General features: G+C 50.4%; 1 protein-coding gene across 1 annotated transcript; it reads left to right on the top strand.

The window, feature by feature from the left end:
- Window positions 1-204: 204 nt before the first annotated feature.
- Window positions 205-20,940, top strand: LOC113897469 (liprin-alpha-1-like). The gene is made up of 13 exons (XM_027550220.1): window positions 205-366; window positions 1,531-1,632; window positions 2,105-2,269; window positions 3,358-3,459; window positions 3,682-3,885; window positions 5,795-5,941; window positions 7,330-7,464; window positions 8,653-8,736; window positions 10,450-10,673; window positions 12,489-12,720; window positions 16,927-17,078; window positions 17,925-18,100; window positions 19,387-20,940. Exons 1-13 carry the CDS (start codon window positions 205-207, stop codon window positions 19,446-19,448), a joined length of 1,947 nt encoding a protein of 648 aa, XP_027406021.1. The 3' UTR covers window positions 19,449-20,940.
- The last annotated feature ends 106 nt before the right edge of the window (window positions 20,941-21,046 follow it).

Genomic DNA, 21,046 nt, shown 5'->3' with positions numbered 1-21,046 from the left:
GTGTGTGAGAGTGGTGTGTGAGAGCGTTGTGTGCGAGAGTGGTGTGTGAGAGTGGTGTCTGAGAGCGGTGTGTGTGAGAGCAGTGGTCGTAGTGTGAATAGTGGTGGTCGTAGTGTGAGATCAGTGGTGATAGCTCCGGTGCTGAGCTATCTAACCGTGAAACAGCAGTTGCCCCCGAGTGGGGGACTGCCCCCATCCGCAAGGATGGGTCGCAGAAGGGCCCGCCTATGGGCACTTTTCCAGTGCTGCAACCCCAAGGCAAAGGCCAAGACAAGGAAGACCTTGGCCTCGGCCCAAGTTCTGGAAGCGGAGTGGACTGACGTGAGAGCAGCCGGGGGCTGGGCCCGTCGGATTGGCCCTTACCCGGTGAAGCACTGGGGCTGTGTTTCATTTTGTTAGCATGGCTGTGGGCCCTGCCGGGGGTCCCTGCCAGCCAGGGCGTTTTGCCCTTCTGGGCAGGATCGACCCCAGCAGGTTGACCTTGTCAGTGGTTGTGCAGATGCTGCGTGGAGGATGGCCGGGGGCCCCACCAGAAGGGAAACGCTGGCTGGAGGAGTCACTGGGGCACGTGGATTGAGCTATAGAGTCAGTCCTTGAAGCAGAAAGGCTAAGCCCCTTAACGTCTCCCTTCTTCCAAAGAAGGGATACACTGGCTGGAGGAGTCTCTGGGGCATGTGGATTGAGCTATAGAGTCAGTCCTTGAAGCAGAAATGCTAAGCCCCTTATTGTCTCCCATCTTACAAAACACAGAACAGTGTGTCCAGTATTTTAATGACGGCTACCTACTGCTTACATGTATAACATACACCCTCATAGCTTCACATGTCTACTACATGCCTCTTACAAGTGTTGGGCAGTGTTCTAGGTGCTGAATACTCAGTGTGTAGTAGGGGATATGCAGCCCAGGATTTTTTTATGTGTGCGAAGAAAAATAGAAGGATGAAAGATGCTGCGTGGTTCAGTTTGAGCAAGTTCACCACGTGGACGGCACCGCGTGCACGAAAATTGTGATAAAATACATAAAACATGAATTTAACCTTTTAACCAGTTTATTGAATGACTGGGTGACTTCAGTAGAGTCAGCCTAACAGATGGCTGTGGGGTGCCATCAGCCTTTTTCCCAGAGGAACACTCCAAAGCCTGGTGGCCTTGTAGATCTTCCCTTTCTTCTGCCCTCTCCCCAGTGGTTCTAGGTCACTGGTCTGTGTGTCGTTTAAGAACCTCTTTGTCCAGTTTGTTGTTAGGTTTATGTTTAGGAAAGTTTCTCAGACTTCCCTGGGTCTTGAGAAGGCAGGCTTGGATTCCGGGTTCTCCCCTGCCGCGTGCCTGCCAGGTCAAGGTGGAGGCTAAAGGCCGGTCTGAGTTGTGGTGGTCTGTGTGGTCTTGGGGTCAGCGGACCCCTCTTCTCCGGAGGGGCAGGGAGACCCTCTGTGTGGAGCCTGGAGAGACTTGACAGGGTCAGTCTTCAGTCTCGCTCTGTTTTTAATTTGTGTTTGCATTTAGTTACTTACTCATTTAACTGTTTTCTAGGAGTTGGCATCCCCTACGGAAGAACTCAGTGCATGCCGAGAGCAGCTTCTAGCAAGAGAAAAAGAGATAGCCGAAATGAGAGCCGAAAGGAACAACACCAGGGTCAGTAGGGGGATTCTCACGTGTTGACAGTTGCCCCGCGGGGGTCACCACTGGGTTCCGTGTTGCTGTCTTTAAACTCTGTCTGGTTTTCAAGTCATTTTTCACATCTTCCCACTGAGCAGACCGGGGTGGATCCGATCAGGGTTCTCATACTTTGCTTCAAATTTATGATGAGAGCTAATATAATTTTAGTACATTTGAGGGGGGGAGTTCTCTTAACTTACATTTTTGTCCATGCTACAGTGTGTGTGAGGTCTTAGTTCCCCGAACAGGGATTAAAACTCAGGACCCCTGCACAAGGGTGGAGTCTTAACTACTAGGCCACTGGGGAAGTCCACTCTAACTTTAGACTGAACTGGCAGGATTCTGACTTGCCTTAGCATGGTTTTGGTGTTAGCATGAGGTTGAGAAGAGTTATCGGCCCTGAATTCAAGTATGAGGTTGAAGGTGCTCCTTTGGCCCTGCCCTGCAGCTGCTGCTGGAACACCTAGAATGCCTGGTTTCCCAATATGTGCCATCGCTCCGGATGACGATGGGCAAGCAGCAGGCGCGGTCCCCAGCCGGCATGAAGAGCGAGGTGGAGGTGCTCAAGGCACTGAAATCACTGTTTGAGCACCACAAGGCCCTGGACGAGAAGGTACCAGCCACCCGGCCGTCCTGGATTTGTACACTTGCTGCCTCGTTAGGGGGATGATGCATGTATTTATGTAACTAGTTGACTTTTGAGCTTCTTGAATTCTTGTAAATACATTTTTTCTGTAAGAAGTCAGAATTTTATATGGTTAAAAAGTGTTGCCTGTGTACATGCTCAGTCATGTCCAAGTCTTTGCGACCCTGTGGACTGTAGCCCACCACACTCCTCTCTCCCTGGGACTTCCCAGGCAAGAATACTGGAGTGGGTGGCCATCTTCTACTCCAGGGGATCTTCCCGACCCAAGGATCGAACCTGCCCTCTTGCATTGGCAGGTGGATTCTTTACCACTGATCCACCTGGGAAGCCCCAGGTAAAAAGTATTAGTTGGCATAAATGTCTCAAGATTTATTATATTCTGTATATCAGTTTGCAATTAAAAACTAGGTAATAGAATTATTTTAGGAACATTTTTTTTCCTAACTTAAATTTAAAGCTGTTAATAAGCAGATCTTCTTGACGTTAAGGTCAATGAGATGCATTAAATGTCTTCTGTTACAGTAGCCGTGTATTGGGGTGAGTGTACACTAAGAAGTGCACTAAAGTATATACACACTTCAACACACAGTGACTCGGCCCCTTTTATTTCAGTTGAGAGTGATTACGAGGAGCACTTGAAAGGTGTAGTTTGTTAGAAGAAGAATTAGGTGCCACACACAAAGAGAGGAGTTTGATCAGTCATCGTGTAATTTCAGTGAAGGGTTTGTCATTTGTATCCTTTCATTTAAAAAAAGTATGAAGGCTGTAGTGGACGTCAGATGTTATTTATCTTTCTGATTGAGGACCCTCCCACTTGGGTTATTTTAATGACTAGTAAACTAGACTTGTGGCTCAGAGCTACAGGATCTCTTAAGTACCCCTTTGTCCAGTAGAAGACAAATTCTGACTCTAATCACCTGGTTCTCTTTGGGATGGATAGCATCACCATGTATTTTCTTTTTATGCTGTATTTTCAGTTTTGAGTTGAGTTTTTCCAAATGGAGTTTTGCTGTCTTTACTTCTTTCTTTATTCTGATTCAAACTTTTGGTTTTAGCTGATGATTCTTAAAGAGAAGAAAAACCCAGAAAAGATACTGATGGACGGGGTGCTTGATATAAATCCCAAGCAAGAAAACATGCCAAGTGCCAATGGAAAGGCAAGTCCTCGGTCTCACTCTCTGTCTGGTTCTCGTCTTACCATCCAGTCTGTGCGGGGCTGTTGGGACCTCTCACCAAAGCACCATGTAGTTCTGTGCGACTGTGAGGGTCGTGTGAGCTCCAGAGCACAGAAGGCAGTTTTGACCTCACCAGGTTGCCCGGAAGTGCTGTGTTCCCTCCCTCCCAAAACAAGGCTGTCTAAGGCTTCCTTTCCCCCTTAGAGAACCTGTGACGGCTCTCTGGCTCGGGTGATCCAGCTCCAGGAAATCATAAACAACCAGTTGCGAGATCAGAGCCAGATGAAGGAGCTCCTGGCAGCCCTCTCTGCGCAGGTGACAGACCTAGAGGAGGACCTGGACATGGCCAGGAAGGATCTCCTCAAGTCTGAGGAATTCAACGTGAAACTACAGCGGGACGTCCGCGAAGTGAGTGATGGTGGACGTGTCTGTCGTCCTGAGGTGGGATGTGGGTCCCTTGTTCTCCCGGTGGTCTCAGCCTTGGGATGGCTGCGTGAGCAAGAGCAGAGCTCTGGCGAGACCACGACTGGTGGCCTCCCTGCCTCTGCGTCGAGGTCTCGGGGTAGAAGAGGCCTGGTCCAGACGGTCCATTGCAGTGGACCAACATAAGGGCAGCCCTAGCGCTGTGCTGCAGCCTGGGTGTGGACTGCTCGTTTCTACAAGTTCTAGGGGCCTAGTGTGTTCCTTTTTAAAAATTCATTCATCCGTTCATTCATTGATTTGTATAGTTGCTTTACACTGCTGTGTCAATTTCTGCTGTACAGCAAAGTGAATCAATCATATATATATATATGTACACACACATATCTCCTTCTTTTTTAGATTTCCTAGCCATTAACTTCACCACAGAGCACTGAGTAGAGCTCCCTGTGCTGTACAGTAGGCCCTTACTCACTGTTGACTTTATGCACAGTATCAGTAGTGTATGTGTCAACCCCAGTCTCCCAGTTCATCCCCCTACCTGCCTGTTGAATGTATTCCCGATGATGCTGAAATTTCCTTCTGATTCCCTCAGGCGAGTCTGGTGACGTCTGTGGAGCCCGTTCTCTCGGAGAGATGGGAGCATGCTGTGTGGGCTCTGCTGAGGCAGCTTGCCTGGCCATCTTCTCTAGTTTTCTGAGGTTCCGCTCCTTGAAGGGATGTGTGACAGTGACACCGGCGGTCAGAAAAGACGAGTGGCCTTTGCTCACCCTCAGATCCTCAGGCCCGTGCTGTGTAACCATGTAGAATCATGATGTTTCTGGTGGTCATGTCTGCGGGTGTCATGATTTATGAGACACTACCTAACAGTCATTGTGAAAACAGAAGAGTGCTGGGAGCTCAGGCCTCCTCCTGTGAGCCTCAGCTTTCCTTTGTACACAGGCAGACAGTGCCCACCCTGCCCCACCCCTCCACCGTGAGACCGTCTCAGAGAGAACCCCTCCAACATGTGTTCCAGCAGGTGTACTTGTTTAGTAGCTTGGTGTGAGTAATTCTGTGTGAGAACTCAAAACAGAAGTATTTGCACATATTTGTATAACCTGTTCACATTACTCTGGCAATAGGAGGAGAGTAGGTGGCAGAGTTTAATATGTAGAGAATTCTGGAAAAAGCGTTTTTAAGACCTTTCACTTTTAATGTTAGGACAACACTGGTTACTTAGTGACTACGGAGGGACCTGAAATGGATTTTGAGCTGGCAGACGGGAGTTGCACCAGCAGCAAGTTCTGGTCCTGGTGTGAGCATTTCAGACATGTGGTGTAACTCTGCTTTAGAAGAACTAGGCTTGAGAAGGCTGCTTCCAGTTGTGTTACACTTTGACTTCTGTTTCCACTCATTGATACTCTTACTTTAATTTTGAGGAAATTGCATGAGATTTTTTCCAACTTTTACCCGAGGAAATGAGCCTCAGAGCTCCCTGTTGGATCTGTTGAAGGTCCCTCCGTGTTCTGGGTCAAGCCCGCCTGTATGGTGTAGGAGACAGAGGTCCTCATTTCATGCCAGATCCCTTCCCTCCTGGAATTCTTGCAATGACAGGGTAGTTTAGTGTACTTTTTGTTTGCTGTTTGGGTTTATTATGTAGAAAAGAAGCTTGGTAAATCGAGTGGCCAGACAGACATTAAGACAGATGGGTGCCATCGTGGCAAATGTGACATTTGAGGTAGGCGCGTTTTTGCTCACGTCTAAGAAAACTGCCATGTCTAGGAGTTTAATTTTGAGGATGCTAATTTTATGTTTGATTTGAAAGTTAGGATTTAGTCCAGCATTTTTACTCTTAAGTGTGCTGGAGTATTCCACGATAATGACTTACTTTTCTCCTCTGTAATGCCCGGTGTAGGCCATGGCCCAGAAGGAGGACGTGGAGAAGAGAATCACGACACTTGAGAAACGCTACCTCACCGCACAGCGCGAAGCCTCCTCTGTGCATGACCTTGATGATAAACCTGAAAAGGAAATCGCAAATAAGGATTCTCTGCATCGACAGGTAATGGCCTTTACTGACCTGTGTCTGACTTTTATAGTAGTGAATACTGAAGAAGGAAGGTAAAGACCTTTTCATGTGACTCCCATGTTGGAAATCAAGTCCCAGTGTAAAGTTCTTATGACCCGAAAATACTGTGTTCAAAAGTGTGGATGTACATCATGATAAATCAACTGTACTGAAAGGAAATCCAATGTTTAAAAATTGAGGGTGACTGCAACTTACAGGTTTGAATGATTTGGGATTTGGTTTAACCATGTTGTGGAATTCCACTCCTGACGCTTTTGTTTTACTTGAATCTGTTGGCTTGTTAGCATTTTTCTGAAAGAGCAGAGAGCAGCAGGGAACTTCATGGCAGCTGGCTGCCTGTTGGGAACTGGGGTCAAAAGGCAGGGTTAGAGCTCCAGTCTCATTAGGGTTGGTACTTCCTATGGTTGGGTGAGCTTTACTCGCTCCTGTTCCCATGTCATCTCAGATAATCAGGACTTACCCAGGAAAACCAAATCTGGCTTCTCCAAAACAAAGTGAGTCAATCTGGTGTGTGACAAAGTGTATCATTGGCCCCACCACAAAAATAGAATACTAGAAAGCCATTGAAATTTATGATGTGGAATGCTAATTAAGAACATTACGATATACAAAATAATGGCTGTAAAAGGCAGATCAGAAAATACCACGTACCATATGCTTTTGTTTTCTGAGGGTTTTAAAGCATATCATATTGTTTATGTATGTACATAGAGTAATACATACAGAGAAAACATAAGAAAGCTGCTTAGAAACAAATGCTAACCTCTCAGGAACCCGAGCGTATAGATAATTTAATTTTTTTTCCTTTTCAAAAAAGAATCTGTCTAAATGTTCTACATTGAAAGTTTTTCAGAGTAAGAAGATCTGTTAAAAGAATAATCGTGCATTTACAAATATTAGTTGACTGGCATTTCACCAGGCACACTCTGATCAGATCTTTGTTTCAGAGGAGATGAAAGCCATGTTTTGGCTTACAAGCCCGTGGCCATCTGCGGTCGGTAGGGTTCCCTTCAAATGATGATTCTGGTGATGTTTTAAGAAGGGTCAGTACTGAACCCTTATTCCGTTAACTTGTCAATAAGAATGAATACGCTTCTACAGATAACTGATCTTCTTTAATATATAAGAATTTTTTTTTTAAGACTTCTTTGGGGACGTTTAGGAAAAGCAAATACTCTGGCAGGAGGTGTTCTGCCCACTGAGACCAAGCCCAGGAACACTGAGAGAAAAATTACCGTGACGCAGCTCGCGAAACAGAACTAATCCAGTAGAGACGTGCATTTAGGTTTTGTCTCAGCTTACTAAAAACAGCAGAGGCTACACCACTTGGCCTGTTTGGATGCTCTGCTCTCCCTTTGTAGGAGGAGGATGAAAACCGACCATTGCAGGAGCACCTGGAGCTGGAGGAGCAGAAGCTGCAGCAGACGCTGCTGAGGGCGGAGACGCTGCCTGAAGTGGAGGCTGAGCTGGCTCAGCTGGTGGCCGCGCTCTCCAAGGTGCTGCTCTGGGTCCCTGGGGGGCGGGCGGGGGAGGGCCTGTTCCATGCTGTCCCACCGTGCCCCTCCCTGTGCTGCTCAGTCCACAGAGGAGCGCAGACGCGGGGGGCGTGCTGCCCGGCTGGGATGGGAGCGCGCCCTGAGTGTCAGACAGTCCCCGCTCCCGTGTCATCGTTCCGTTAATTTCCCTCGTTTTGTCCCGTGTTCTGTGTGTCCCCAGGATACTTCAGCTCCGAGTCACTGCTGCTCAGAGTTCAGTCAGCAACTCAAAGCCTAGCAGGATAGAGAGCTAGAAAAATCCCATTCTCGTTTAAGAGATGGCCAAAATAGCTCTGTAATGAAGACAGTTTTAAGTCTTTATTCATACATTGTTGAGTAAGTCACAGCGGGGCACGGTGCACACCCGGGGCCCCACTCCCAGCTTGCAGTCCCCGGGAGCCCGCGGCTGAGAGGCGTCCCGGAGACGTGGCGCTGCTGGGGGCATGGTCCCCATAGCCAGCCAGCCACCTCGTCCCTCTGATGGGAAAGGTGTGGCCCCGCACTGTTGGTGGGTACTGGCTGGGCATGGAGAGGTGGGACTGTGCGGGCGCGGCTGTCCGGAGCGTTGCCCGGAGCTCAGTGAGCGGCTGAGGCCAGCCAGTCGCGGGAGGCCGGTGGTGTCGGGTGCTCGCAAACCCAACCAGAGCAGGGTCACTAACAGCCGCCAGGGGGCACCCTTCTGCCTGTGATCTTCCTCTCAAGGGTTGGTTTCTTCTTTCCCCTGACATCTCTGCTGTCTGTCCTGGGTCGGCCTTGTAGTCTGAACTTTGGTCTTCCGGAAGCTCTGTCACTAAGGAGGCTAAACTGTTGGAATTTACCTCCCAGCTTAGGAAGGTAGAACGTGTGCTCTTGTGCGTCCCGTGCTTGCCACTGCCCTGCCCGCGCTGGCTCAGCACAGACAGTCTGAGGAGGGGGTGCAGCGGCCGCGGGTGTGGGGCCCGGGGCTTGGACTAGCACGTCTCCTCTCACGAGCCCGTCACCAGCACCCTCCATCACCCACGTGTCACACGCGAAGCTGCGCTGGCTGCTTGAGCAGGCGTGCGGGCGTGCCCCCCACGAACCCGGGGCCAGTGGTCTGCACAGAGCATAGCCCGCTTGCGTCAGGACAGGGTCGTTGCGAGAGGAGCTGACGCTGTTCTTGGCCGACAGGTGGAAGAGAGACACCGTAACATCAAGGAGAGGCTGCGCCAGATGGAGGCCCAACTGGAGGAGAAGAACAAGGAGCTGCTGTGGGTGCGTGTGCTGATGGGGAGGCCGCGTCTGGGCCAGAGATGCGGCTTGGGCGGGGGCCGCGGCTCCCGTCTCTGCCATCGAGTGTGTGTGTGTAGCCCTGTCTGCTGATCCAGGCACCCAACCTCGGGAGCAGGGCCAGATGTGGTCGCCCGTAGGCTGTGACCAGGGGGTCCCCACGTTCAAAGAGGCTGCTTGTTGCTCTGAACAGCCAGGCCGGGGAGCTGCTCTGGGTACAGTTGGACCTTACGAGTGCCCCTCAGACAAACCCGAGGATGCCAGCCCGAGGCTCATTGGTGCCCAGGTGTGGAGGTGTTTGCCTCGGACGTGTCGCTGGAGTCCCACATGCCCGACTGCTGGTCCAGACATGGTGTGTGTGTGTAGGATTGCTGCTCCTATGCAGGAGGAGAACCGTAGTTCCGTTGTGACAGAAGGCCCGTCAGGAATGGGCGATGGTGGGGGCTCGCATCAGAGAGTCCTGAGAGAGGTTTCCCAGAAGGGTTGGCCACACGGTGATACAGACCATTCAGAAATGGAGTGGGGATCCCAGGTCCAGCCTCAAGTGTCAGTACTGTCCCCACCATACCTGTGTTCTTGGGGCTGACTGCAGAGCCTCACACGCGGGCTCCCAGGGGGCTGTGGTTCTGACTCCCATCATGAGACCTGCAGTGAGGCTCCCTCCCTGCTTAGGCAGAGAGGTCAAGTTCTCCCAATCAGGGATGCACTTCCTTACTTTCAGAACTGCTACTCAGAGGCTGCTGAGATTGGGATGCTGTTTATGACTAAGCCAATTCAAAGTCAAGTTTTGTTTTGCTTTAAAAATATTGGAATGCCGATGCCTTATTGGGGAAGCTGTGACAGGTTTTATTTCCGTGGGCTCAAAAAGGGGTGGCCGAGCCCTGGGGAGGGGTCGTGACAAAGACAGAGGGCAAGGGTACTGGCCACGGGGGATAGGGAGCCGGCAGGCCAGCACCTCGAGGCTGCCCCTCGGTTGCTTTGAGGTCATGTCTGGGAAATCAAGGCAGGACCTGGGTGAGAGTGGGGCAGTGGGGGGAGACTTGTGGAGAGAAGGGTGTGAGGTGTGAGAGCGGGAGGGCGGCACGGGGCCCAGCAGGCACTCTCCCGTGTGTCTCAGATGACAGAGCCGCCCTCGCGGTGTGAGGGGCCATCCCCAGAACAGCCCGAGGGCCTGTGTCCCGAGAGGAGAGCCGCAGAGGGGCTGGCCCTCCCGTCCCCTGGCTGCCCCTGCTCGCTCCTGTCTGTGAGTGTTCAGACCAGCCTGGGAAACGGAGGGCTGGGAACCCTCGAGGACGGCACTCCCCGGTGAACTAGTACCAGTGATGACTGCTGAGGGGGACCCAGCGGCTGGGGAGCTGAAGGATTTTTTTCTAATTTTCCTTCAGCCTGGCTGACGGAAGCATGGATGTATTTTTTTAATTTTCGGTTTTTGTCTCTGACTCCATCAGCCCACCCTTGTGAATAACCTCATAGGATTGCCTTCCGTCCACACTAAGACCTGAGTGTCACCGGGCCATCTCGGAACTGGATTCTCCTCCTGCCTGTTTCTTCAGTTCTGCTCGCTTAAGAGATGGCAGTGTCTCATAAGCATGGCCCATTTGTCCAAAGTCAGGGCTTCCATGTAAAATTGTGTTCAGTTCCTGACAGACTTGAGCTGCCCAGAATGTCGCTGACAAGACGTGGTCCTCTCGTGCCCAGGTGCAGCCCCTGAAGGATCAGGACCGGGAGCACGGGCGGCAAGCCAGCGTGCTAGCCAACGTGGCCCAGGCGTTCGAGAGTGACGAGGGCACGTCTGACGGCGAGGGCGACGGGGTCACCCTCTTCAGCTCGGCCGCTCTGCTGTCACCCAGTGGGCAGGCTGATGCCGAGACTCTGGCCGTGATGATTCAGGAGCAGCTGGACAAGATCAACGAAGAGATCCGGTGGGTGCGCCTGAGCCTAACTCCCCGGAAACTCAGTTTCTCTGAAGAGCTGTCTTCTGCTTAGAGAAGTCTGAGTGTTCCATAGTAAGAAAACTGACTTCAGGTCTGCTTCAAGAAGTTTCCGTTCTGAGATTGCCCTTGATTATAGAGCTCAGTCAGCCAGGGCATTCTGTCCAACGTGTGGTGTCAGCACTCTGTGGGGGGTCGTTGTGGGGTGTCCCCCCCTCAGCTCTGGGCCCCAAGGTGGGTGAGGTGCCGAGGTGGTGTCCCCTGCGGCCCGTGCACCCTCTGGCACTGAGGGTTCGTCCTCATGTGTCCCTCGGAGCCTCCCACGTTCTGGTGAAAAGCCACCTGGAACAGAAAAGCTGGGGTTCTGGGGTTGGCAAATTCCCACTCAGATCTGCATTTCCTTTTTAACTTAATACAGTGTGAAGATTGGCTTGTTGTAAGATAGTGATATGTTACTGCATGTCACTCTCAGGACATGTGTTTGAGTTTTTCTCATCTCATCAGTATATATAAAATGTTTTCTTTAGACACAGTCTTGGCAGTTCTAACAGTTTACAAAACAGGATAGAACCCAAAGGCCCGCCTCGTGGTGAGCAGGGGGCCTTGGGTCTGGGTGCAGCCAGGTGGCTGGGGGCCCCGAGGCCTGCCTGGTGCCACACCCGCGCAACTGTGCCTCCTGTCCCGAGTCCACGTTCAGAGTGGCCGCAGGCCGGTGGCCCTGCACAGGGCCTGGCAGAGCTGCTGCTCAGATTGTTCTCGTCCCGTCAGCCCTGGCCGAGGTGCCCGTTCCTGCCGGTCGAGTGCGGGGGGCTCGGGCAAAAGGCAGGGGTGAACGCCACAACCAGCAAACACAGATGTGCTACCTGCACTTTTGACGCCGAGACAGACTGCTTTATGGGCCGTGTTTGAGCACAGACAAGCTCAGAAAGACTGTTTTTTCATCCCCATAGGAAATTTGGAATGGTTATATATTAATATTTTTATTTTTACAGCAAGTTGTCAGGTAAAAGTGATTTTTCCTTATGCAACAAGTTGACTTGATGTAAATGGTAAATTCTGTCCATCAACTTGTCAACACTGAAAAACTTTCAAGATGTATAAGTAGAAGTGAAACTGGAGAGTTTACTACCTGTAAGGATCTTGTATTTTAATTTGAAAAGCATTATATTTGCATAATCATGTATTTAACCTGTATATAAAATCATCCACGACACATTAGGGGAGAAGAGCAGTAACTGAATTCTAGGTTAATGCAGCACATTGACATGAATCCAGAAACTCACACAAAGCTGGTGGAAAACTCCAAGTGATGCGTTTGTACATATACAACCTTAAAAAAAAAATTAAAAGATCACCTCAGCACTTCATCTGGTCTGGAGACTCGTGTTTAGAAACTCTAGCTTGCTCATGAATCGCTGTTTTGGTTATACAGAGTTCCTGATTCCCAATGGAAAAGACTTGAGGCACTGACGTGCATCTCTGCCCTGAGAGCAGGGAAGGTAAAGGTTGTCAACTTCAGGTATCTCCTTACACGGAGAGAGTCGCCACCCAGACCCCATCAGAATGGTAGAGTAAATAAGTCAAATCAAACGTGAATGATCAGGGGCCACTTTGTAAGACTCAATGATAAATTATTCTAAGTTTGAGACTATTCCAAAGAGGGAAAGTTGAACCTTTTTGCTGAGATGTTAATTGAGCAACTGTTCGTGGAATTTGCTAATCGTGACACAGAATGCAAGCCCAAATTTGTTGTCCAGACACATTCCTCTGCTGACAAAGGCAGGTGATGATTTTCTTCTATTTTAGGTTGATCCAAGAAAAGAAGGAGAACACGGAGCAGCGGGCGGAGGGGATTGAGAACAGGGTGGGCACGGGGAGCTCAAGCAACCTTCGTCGTTTTAAATCCTTGAACTCCCTCAACCTGAATGCCACCTCCTCGCATGCCAGCTCCTGCCCGCCCAGCAGAGGGCGCTCCAAGCCCCGAAGGAGGCGGCACAGCCCGGCGCGGAAGGTAGACAAGCTGGGCATCATGACTCTGGTATGTGTCGGCCTCCTCCCTGCCGCGTCCCTCCCCGAGCACACTACTTTTCTTTTGTTTGTTTGTTTTTTCTCTTTTTACCCAGAAGAAAGTCAGGTACATTTGCTACGCTCAGAGGTCTAAGATTTTTAAAACTGCCTAGTCTTTCATCGGGCTTCCCTAGTGGCTCAGACGGTAAAACATCTGTCTGCAATGCAGGAGACCCGGGTTCGATCCCTGGGTTGGGAAGATACCCTGGAGAAGGAAATGGCAGCCCACTCCAGTATTCTTGCCTGGAAAATCCCATGGACCGGGGACCCTGGTAGGCCACTGTCCATGGGGTCGCAAAGAGTCGGACACAACTGAGCGAAATCATTCCATAATCGCACAGCGACAAATTAGTCTTGATATTTGGACCACCGGCTTAGCACGTCATCATGAACTCAGCCAGAGCCTGCCTCTGTAACGCTGGGCCTGGCCTGTGCTGGACACAGCAGCTGCAGGAAGTTGCTGTTCTCAGGGAGCAGACCGCTTTGTGAGAGTAACCGTAGGCAGCTCTCACTGCACGTGGAAACCCGGCGGCACATTTCCCACTGGGGATGCCTGGCTGCAGGGCGCAGGGCATGCGGCGGGAACCAAACCAAGAATCTACACTGGTCTGCTTGCTGATGGGCCTGGCCGCGCGCTCAGGCCAGCACTGCGTGTGAAACCAGGTTAAAAGCCCGGTGCCCCAGGGCCCCAGGGAAGAGGTCGGGCTTCTTCACTCTTCTGAGTCTAAAAACAGGATGACGACCTAGGGCTTTTGGTGACAGAGTGTGCAGCTCTAAAGCACGTGTTCCAGCTTTCTTCCATGTTTAGCTTAGGTTTTGTGAGTGCATTGCTGTTTACCCCATGAAATCATGTTTACAGCACTCTGCTTTGTCACTGCACTTGTATTATCCCTTTTTTTGTTGTTACCACCCATTTCATGTTAGCTGCATTGTTAGTCAGCATATAATTAAATTAACTGTGAATCATTTTAGCGGCATGTGAAGTGGTAACTAGTCCATTTTGTGGTCTTTGAAGACACTGTTTTTCTAATTTGCATCTTTGGCTAATTAGTTGATATTTAAAATTCTTTGACGATTTCTCTGTGGTTTCATGCTTGATTTCCTTCCGAGTATTTGTAAAAGAACAGTTCTGTATATTTTGTCCTGTTGTTGGAGTTCTCTGACGGTGTGTCTGCTTTCATCATTGGTTTTGATTTCCTGGCTCATCCTGTTGTCTGCTTAGTGGTTGTCAATCCAGATCCCAGCTTCCCACCACTGGTCCCCCCCCCCCCCCAGGCTGTAGTTTACCCATCCATCTCCCCTTCCCCGTCCTCCCACCTGCTCTGGTCATAGCAGTGTTGTGGGTGCACTTAGTCGGGTTTGTGCTTTGTCTTCATGTCTCATTAAATGGTGTTTTCCCCCCAGAGCAGTAAGTTTGAATTAGCCTATCACTATGCATTTACAAGCATAATGTAGATGGATCCTCAACTACATATCATGTGTAATTCAGAAATGAGATTATCCTTATCTATAGAAATGATCTCCTTAAGTGTAGAATTAATGGACTTTTGACACAATATCCTTTCTATTTTGGTGCTTGTATTTAAGACTATAAATCTCATCAGCTTTTGCACAGTTAATGTTTCTACTAGACTCTTTAAAAAACTATCTTCTATGGTGAATAAAATGTAAAGACTGCACCTGCTATTATGCTAGCTTCCATTCTTACATATTTTCACAGGGAACCTACTTTAATAAATTTATTTTGAGAAATTTTACATCAAATTCTAGGTAAGCATTTTACATTAATATCCAATAGGTGGTTAGATTTGTTCAGTGTTAAAATAGGTATTATGGTAACTTCCTCATCAGTTAAATCACTATTTTAAAGTATAACATCTAAAAAAAAAAAAAAAGTATAACATCTTTTTTATTAAGAGAAAAACTAACTTATAGAGACGTTTGGCTGAGAATAGACAACTGTTAAGGCCCTTTATTGTAGAGAATGCTGTGCTTTAATAAATCATGATGTTGTAATAGAACTGTATCTTCCTGAGTAATAATTTATAGTGTTTCTCTAGTAAATCTTGAATAGCTTATTTAACTTCTGTGGTCAAAAAAAATGTTCTGTTTCTAGTTACACGTTCTCTACATCTTCATCTCACTTCTATGTTTGCCATCGTTTTGGCTATACTGTGTTTGTCTATGCCGATTCTTGAAGTTTTAGCTTCAAAGTCACAATACATCTGGTTTCTCTTCCTTTCTTTGCATGCATCTATCAGCCTAGTGATTTAAGGAAGCATTGTTGAAAGGTAAACTATTTAGTAATTTAGCATGCCTTTGTTTCTCTGTGAAGTATTAGAGAGTCCTTATCATTTTATGTGAATGAACACTGTGTGGTTATGTACTGGTGAAGAACTGACATTTTAATGGAAGTAATGAAACTCACCCACCACTTAAAATATGTTGATGGTTCTGTTGGAAATAGGTCATTCGTTGGGACGATTGTAACAGTTTGCCTCTATCCCACTTGTTTGCCTTCTAATCATCTCATGCTTATTTATAGTAGACATAGTATTATTTATTATTTTTAAAATTTTCTTTACTTATTTTTTTGGCCATGCTGCACAGCTTATGGGATCTTAGTTCCCCAACCAGGGATCAGACCGGTGTCCCGGCAGTGAAAGTGCCAAGTCCTAATGTCTGGACTACCATGGAATCTCCGCTTAGAGTTTTTTTAAAACAAATGACTGACTCAGAGCCATAGATGTTAGATTTGGAGGAAGCCAATTTAATGATGGTGGGTAGCAGTGTGCAGGAGACTCTGTGCGCCAGGCACCGTGTCAAATGCTTTCCGAGTCTGTCATCTAATCCCACAGACACCCAGGTGAGGTCCAGGCTGCTGTTATCCCCATTCAGCAGACATGGACACTAAGGCTTAGAGAGGCTGGACACCGTGCCCAGGCTCGCACACCCAGTAGCAAATGTATAAAGGAGACCTGTCTGGACCCCGAAGGGGTTAATCTGTTTCCCACACTGTTGCCACCACTGTCTTTCCTGTCTTCAGACCCAGGACCAGCGGAAAAGCTGGGAGTCCAGGCGAGATCATTTTTTTTTAATTAGTTTATTTTTTAATTGAAGGATAATTGCTTTACAGAACTTTGTTCTTTTCTGTCAAACCTCAACATGAACCATCCATAGGTACACATACATCCCTTCCCTTTTGACCCTCCCTCCCGTCTCCCTCCCCATCCCACCCCTCTAGGTTGAAACAAATCAGTTCTTAGTGAAGACCTAGGACGGAGGAGCCTGGTAGGCTGCAGTCCATGGGGTCGCTACGAGCCGGACACAACTGAGCGACTTCACTTTCACTTTTCACTTTCATGCATTGGAGAAGGAAATGGCAACCCACTCCAATGTTCTTGCCTGGAGAATCCCAGGGACGGGGGAGCCTGGTGGGCTGCCGTCTATGGGGTCCCACAGAGTCGGACAGGACTGAAGTGACTTAGCAGCAGCAGTTTACTTTATGTAAACCACAGTGAGCAAATTACACTCAAACTGCGTGTAAGCACTTCAGTGTGTAGCCCCCAGTCTGTATGTTTCTGAGAAAGACAAGCCAGACACGTGGTGTTCGCATGCAGGGGTTAGGTACCTTTTCTATACTTCACTTGTTGTCATGGGTTCAGTAACCTGCATCATCACTAAACATGATCTTGGGTGGTGGTACAAGCTGTTTCCTTTTCTCCTTCAAATAGAAAGGTCTGGACGGCTTTGCTGAGAGGTTTCTTACTGTTGCTAGTGGTGCTCCTGAGCAGCATCTGGCGATGAACACAGTCCTTTCATCAGGGCAGTTCATGCCATGCAGGGTTCACAGTGCTGGCGTGGCTCCGCTGTCCTGCCTGGCAGGGCCATCTGGTCGCTGGATTCAAGGGAGAGTGGAGCCTGGCTGCAGGGAGGCTCCAGGCCAGGATCTGTGCACTCAGTAGGGTGTTCTCGCTGCCCCACGGCCCCGCTTCTCTTGAACAAGACAGTCCTTTAAGACGGCATTAAGCTAGAACAACACATTTTTTTGTACTTGGCGGATAGCATCGCTACTATGTTTTCCAATAAGTTTCTGGTTATAATGTAAAGCCTGTGTGATTGCCTTTTTCGACACAGTCTATCGTTAGCCAGTTTCACACTTACCTCACTCCCTCAGCTGCCGCCTTTACCGGAAGAGGTACAAGATGACAAGACCGCCATCAAATGTGAAGCCTCGACCCCCGCCTTGCTGCGGTTCCTTCGGCTAGACCGGCTGGACAGGGGGTCACCGCACAGAGCCAGCTACGAGGACATCAGGGACGCCCACAAGTAAGGGGCCTGCGGCCTCGTCGTCAGTCTCAGGAGCCCTGCGCCTCTTGTCTTCAAAGAGTTGCAGGGATGATTGTAAAGGAATCCCACTGGATTCGGTGCCTGTGTTTAGTGGTGAACTTCAGGTGCTGGGGTAGAGGAGCTCAGTGACCTCAGTGATTTTAGAAAACATCCATCTCTACGTATTGACTCCTGTGGGAGATTTCTTCCTGCTCTTGCTAGAGCTCTGCCCGGCCTGGGTGCATTCCTGATGGTTACGGCTCCGTGCCTCTTGGATTTGCTCTTGAGGGTCCCTCCCTTTTTCTCAGGGGTCTCCTCTCAGGAGACTGTCTGTCACCTCCTGTGACTGACCCTGTCCTCATTCAGACCCCCACCTGCTGAGCTCCCGTTGTGAGCCAGGCAGCACTCGATGGAGGGCACATGTGGTCACCTGACCAGCATCCCTGCACGGTGACCGTCACTCTCCTGCCACGGCCGGACACGGTCACCCTGCGGGAAGCGGGGGGAACTGCCCAGAGCAGGGGAGCTCGCCTTCTCTGGGAGGGTCGTCACCTGCCGAGCAGCGACCCTGAGGGAGGGTTGGAGAGCCCTCTGCACCAGCTCGTCTGGAGTGAAGCCCTCCTCAGGGGAGAGCTCCAGGCAGAGAATCTCAGCTTCCCGGGGCCATTGTTTGTGGCCGGAAGCCTGCATTGCTCGTGTGGAGTGTGGTTGGTGAAGGAGACTCCACTGTCTGCTGCGAGGTTGAGGCGAGGGTGTTGCTGGGTGGCCAGTTCTATCAGTAGGTCTTGTGGAGGGGTGTGTGTTTGCACAAGGGTGCCGGTTAAAGGTTGTTTTCTCTCCCCAAAGCTCGACAGGCTCTCAGGACGGCCCCGGGGGCAACCCCAGCAGCAGCAGCAGCAGCAGCCAGGACTTGCTGCAGAAAGCCCCAAAGAAGAAGGGCATCAAGTCCTCCATCGGCCGTTTGTTTGGCAAGAAGGAGAAGGGCCGGCCTGGACACCCCGGCAAGGAGGTGCTAGGACCAGGTGGGTGCTTCACCGTTCAGAGGGAGGAGGGTCTGCATGCATGTCCCTTCTGTGTCTCTCCCGCTGTCCCCATGAGGCCCCTGTCACTCACGCTGGGTGTCCTCCTGGGAGGAGCAGAGGAGGCATCTGTCTTCTTTAGGGTCCGAGATGATCGGATCAGTTGATGAACGGATGTGTGGATGGATGGAGGAATTAAGAGTTAAAGGATGGATGGATTAGTGAGTGGATGGATGGATGAACAGATGGCTGGCCAGATGGGTGGATGAACAGAGCATGGAACGAATATTGCAGATGTTTATACTGCAGTGCTAGAAACATACTCTACGAATGAGTAGGAGCTGGGCAATGATTGTTTCCTCCAGAACAGTGACAAGTGTTTGGAAATGGCCTAAGTGCTCATCAGTGAAGGGTGAGGTAAAATCTGTGGACACCCCACAAGGAACAGCACCTCTCCTTCCTGCCACTTTCCCCATCCCCAGGAGCTCATCACGGGTTCTGCCCATGCCCCCTACTCCATCCCACAGCCACGCAGGTCCTCCTGGCGTCTCCTCATCACACAGTGTTATCATCAGGCCCCCATCTCACTCGGCTTCATCTCCTTAAGGACAGGATATGTTCCTGCCTCTTCAGCCAGAGATTTGTTGAGTGTCTTGTTTGTGCTGGGTGTGGGATTTATAAGGGTAAGTAAAACAGATATGGTCTGGAGTACAGTTAAGTGAGAAGAGAGAAAAAGGAGCAGATTATTAAATGCTATCCTTATTATTAATGAATATAACGCTGAGATGGATGGTGCATTGATTATATACCAGATGCTGTGTGTGCCCCTTACCAAACAGGTGCTGCCACCTCCCGATTTACAGAGGAGGAGACAGTGATGGTCATGCGGTTAGGGAGTGGTGAGGGCAGGTTCACACCCATGCAGTGGGACCATGCACTTTGCCGAGCCCCAGCCACCTCTCTGGTGGATGCAACAAGAATGAGATGGTTCTATGGCATCGCTGATTCGATGGACATGAGTTTGAGCAAACTCCAGGAGATAGTGAATTACAGGAAAGCCTGGAGTGCCGCAGTCCGCGGAGTCGCAAAGAGTCGGACACAACTGAGCGACTGAACTAAAACCTGAGTGTGTGCTGAACTGCTTCAGTCGTGTCTGACTCTCCGTGACCCCAGGGACTGTAGCCCACTAGCTCCTCTGTCCATGGGATTCTCCAGGCAAGAAGACTGGAGTGGGTTGCCATGCCCTCCTCCAGGGGGATCAAACCCACATCTCTCGTTATCTCTTGCAGTGGCAGGCAAGATCTTTACCGCTAGAACCACCTGGAAAGCCCCAGTGAACGCTGACAACTAGGAAATGCAGAAAATAAGGGCTGCTCCTAAGTTAAACTGGAAGAGCAGCAAGCACAGATTGTAAAGAGGAAAACACACGATGACCGACAACAGTGCTGACAGAAACAAGCAGGGATGTGTTCACCCACATCAAGAAAATGTGCCATTCGGAAGAGGAGCCCTTGGAGGGACAGTTGGAACCGGAATGAAAACTTAGTCCATGGTAGGCAGTGCCCACTCACACGGCCCGAGTGGAGTGGTGTCACTCACCGGGCTTTCTGCATCCCCAGAGCTGCTGGCAGTAACATCTGGGCGCTGAGGCCAGGCAACGTCCCCGAGTGAGCTAAGGCACCCCTGCTCTCCTTCCAGTGCTGCTGCGGGGCCCTCTGTGGGCGGCCACCCTCATCCCCTGCTCTGCCACCCACTGGGGCCCGACTGTTCCCCTGGGATCCTTTCAGCCCTTGAGCTTGTGTGTTCCCAGCCCTCTGCCACACCGGACTGGGACGCAACTCAGGACTTGGGCTTGAGATATTAAGGAGACCGTGAATCTGGAAGGACACAGCCCTGGGGTCCTCGAGTGACCACGTGAGAGAGCTGGAGAGCAAAGCCCCCTCGGGGAGGAAGCAGAGCTTTGAAACGTGCCCACACCCACCGCTGCCTCGGCACAAGTGCCTCTTCTTTGCCTCTCCTTGGCCTGAAACAGACCCCAGCTGCTACTGCTGCTCCGCAGGTGATTGCTAAAGATGCACCTCCTGCAAGAGCTATTGTCCTGCTGCTCTGGGGCTGCCTAAGTGTGCTCAGGAGTGTCAGACAAGTGGGGCTGCCACGCCTGACGCTGGGGGAGGGCCTGATGCTGGACTAGGGCCTGATGCTGGAGGAGGGCCTGATGCTGGAGGAGGGCCCTGATGCTGGACTATGGGCCTGATGCTAGAGGAGGGCCTGATGCTGGGGGAGGCCCTGATGCTGGAGGAGGGCCTGATGCTGGACTATGGGCCTGATGCTGGGGGAGGACCTGATGCTGGAGGAGGGCCCTGATGCTGGGGGAGGACCTGATGCTGGAGGAGGGCCTGATGCTGGACTATGGGCCTGATGCGGGGGAGGCCCTGATGCTGGAGGAGGGCCTGATGCTGGACTATGGGCCTGATGCTGGAGGAGGGCCTGATGCTGGACTATGGGCCTGATGCTGGGGGAGGACCTGATGCTGGAGGAGGGCCCTGATGCTGGGGCAGGAACATCTGATGCTGGACTAGGGTCTGATTCTGGGGGAGGCCCTGATGCTGGACTGAGGCCTGATGCTGGGGGAGGTCCTGATCCTGGACTAGGGCCTGATGCTGGAGGAGGGCCTGATGCTGGGGAGGGCCTGATGCTTGGGGAGGGTCTGATGCTGGACTATGGCCTGATGCTTGGGGTAAATAAACGTCTGATGCTGGCGGGAAGGTGTGATGATGGTGGGCAGCCTGCTCCCAGATGTACGAAGAGTTGTGATTATAAATATGAGAAATCTTTTTTTCATACTTTCCTGACCACCTTGCTATGTTCTTTTTTTCTGAAGCATAATTCTGTGCAATATAGATTTGATTTCTGCCATACATCAACATGAATTAGCCATAGGTGTACAAA

Source organism: Bos indicus x Bos taurus, chromosome 8 (genome assembly GCF_003369695.1).
Source record: "Bos indicus x Bos taurus breed Angus x Brahman F1 hybrid chromosome 8, Bos_hybrid_MaternalHap_v2.0, whole genome shotgun sequence".
Classification (NCBI taxonomy): Eukaryota; Metazoa; Chordata; class Mammalia; order Artiodactyla; family Bovidae; genus Bos; species Bos indicus x Bos taurus.
Note: the sequence above shows the minus strand (reverse complement) of the source record. Positions and strands in the feature narration are given on the sequence as shown.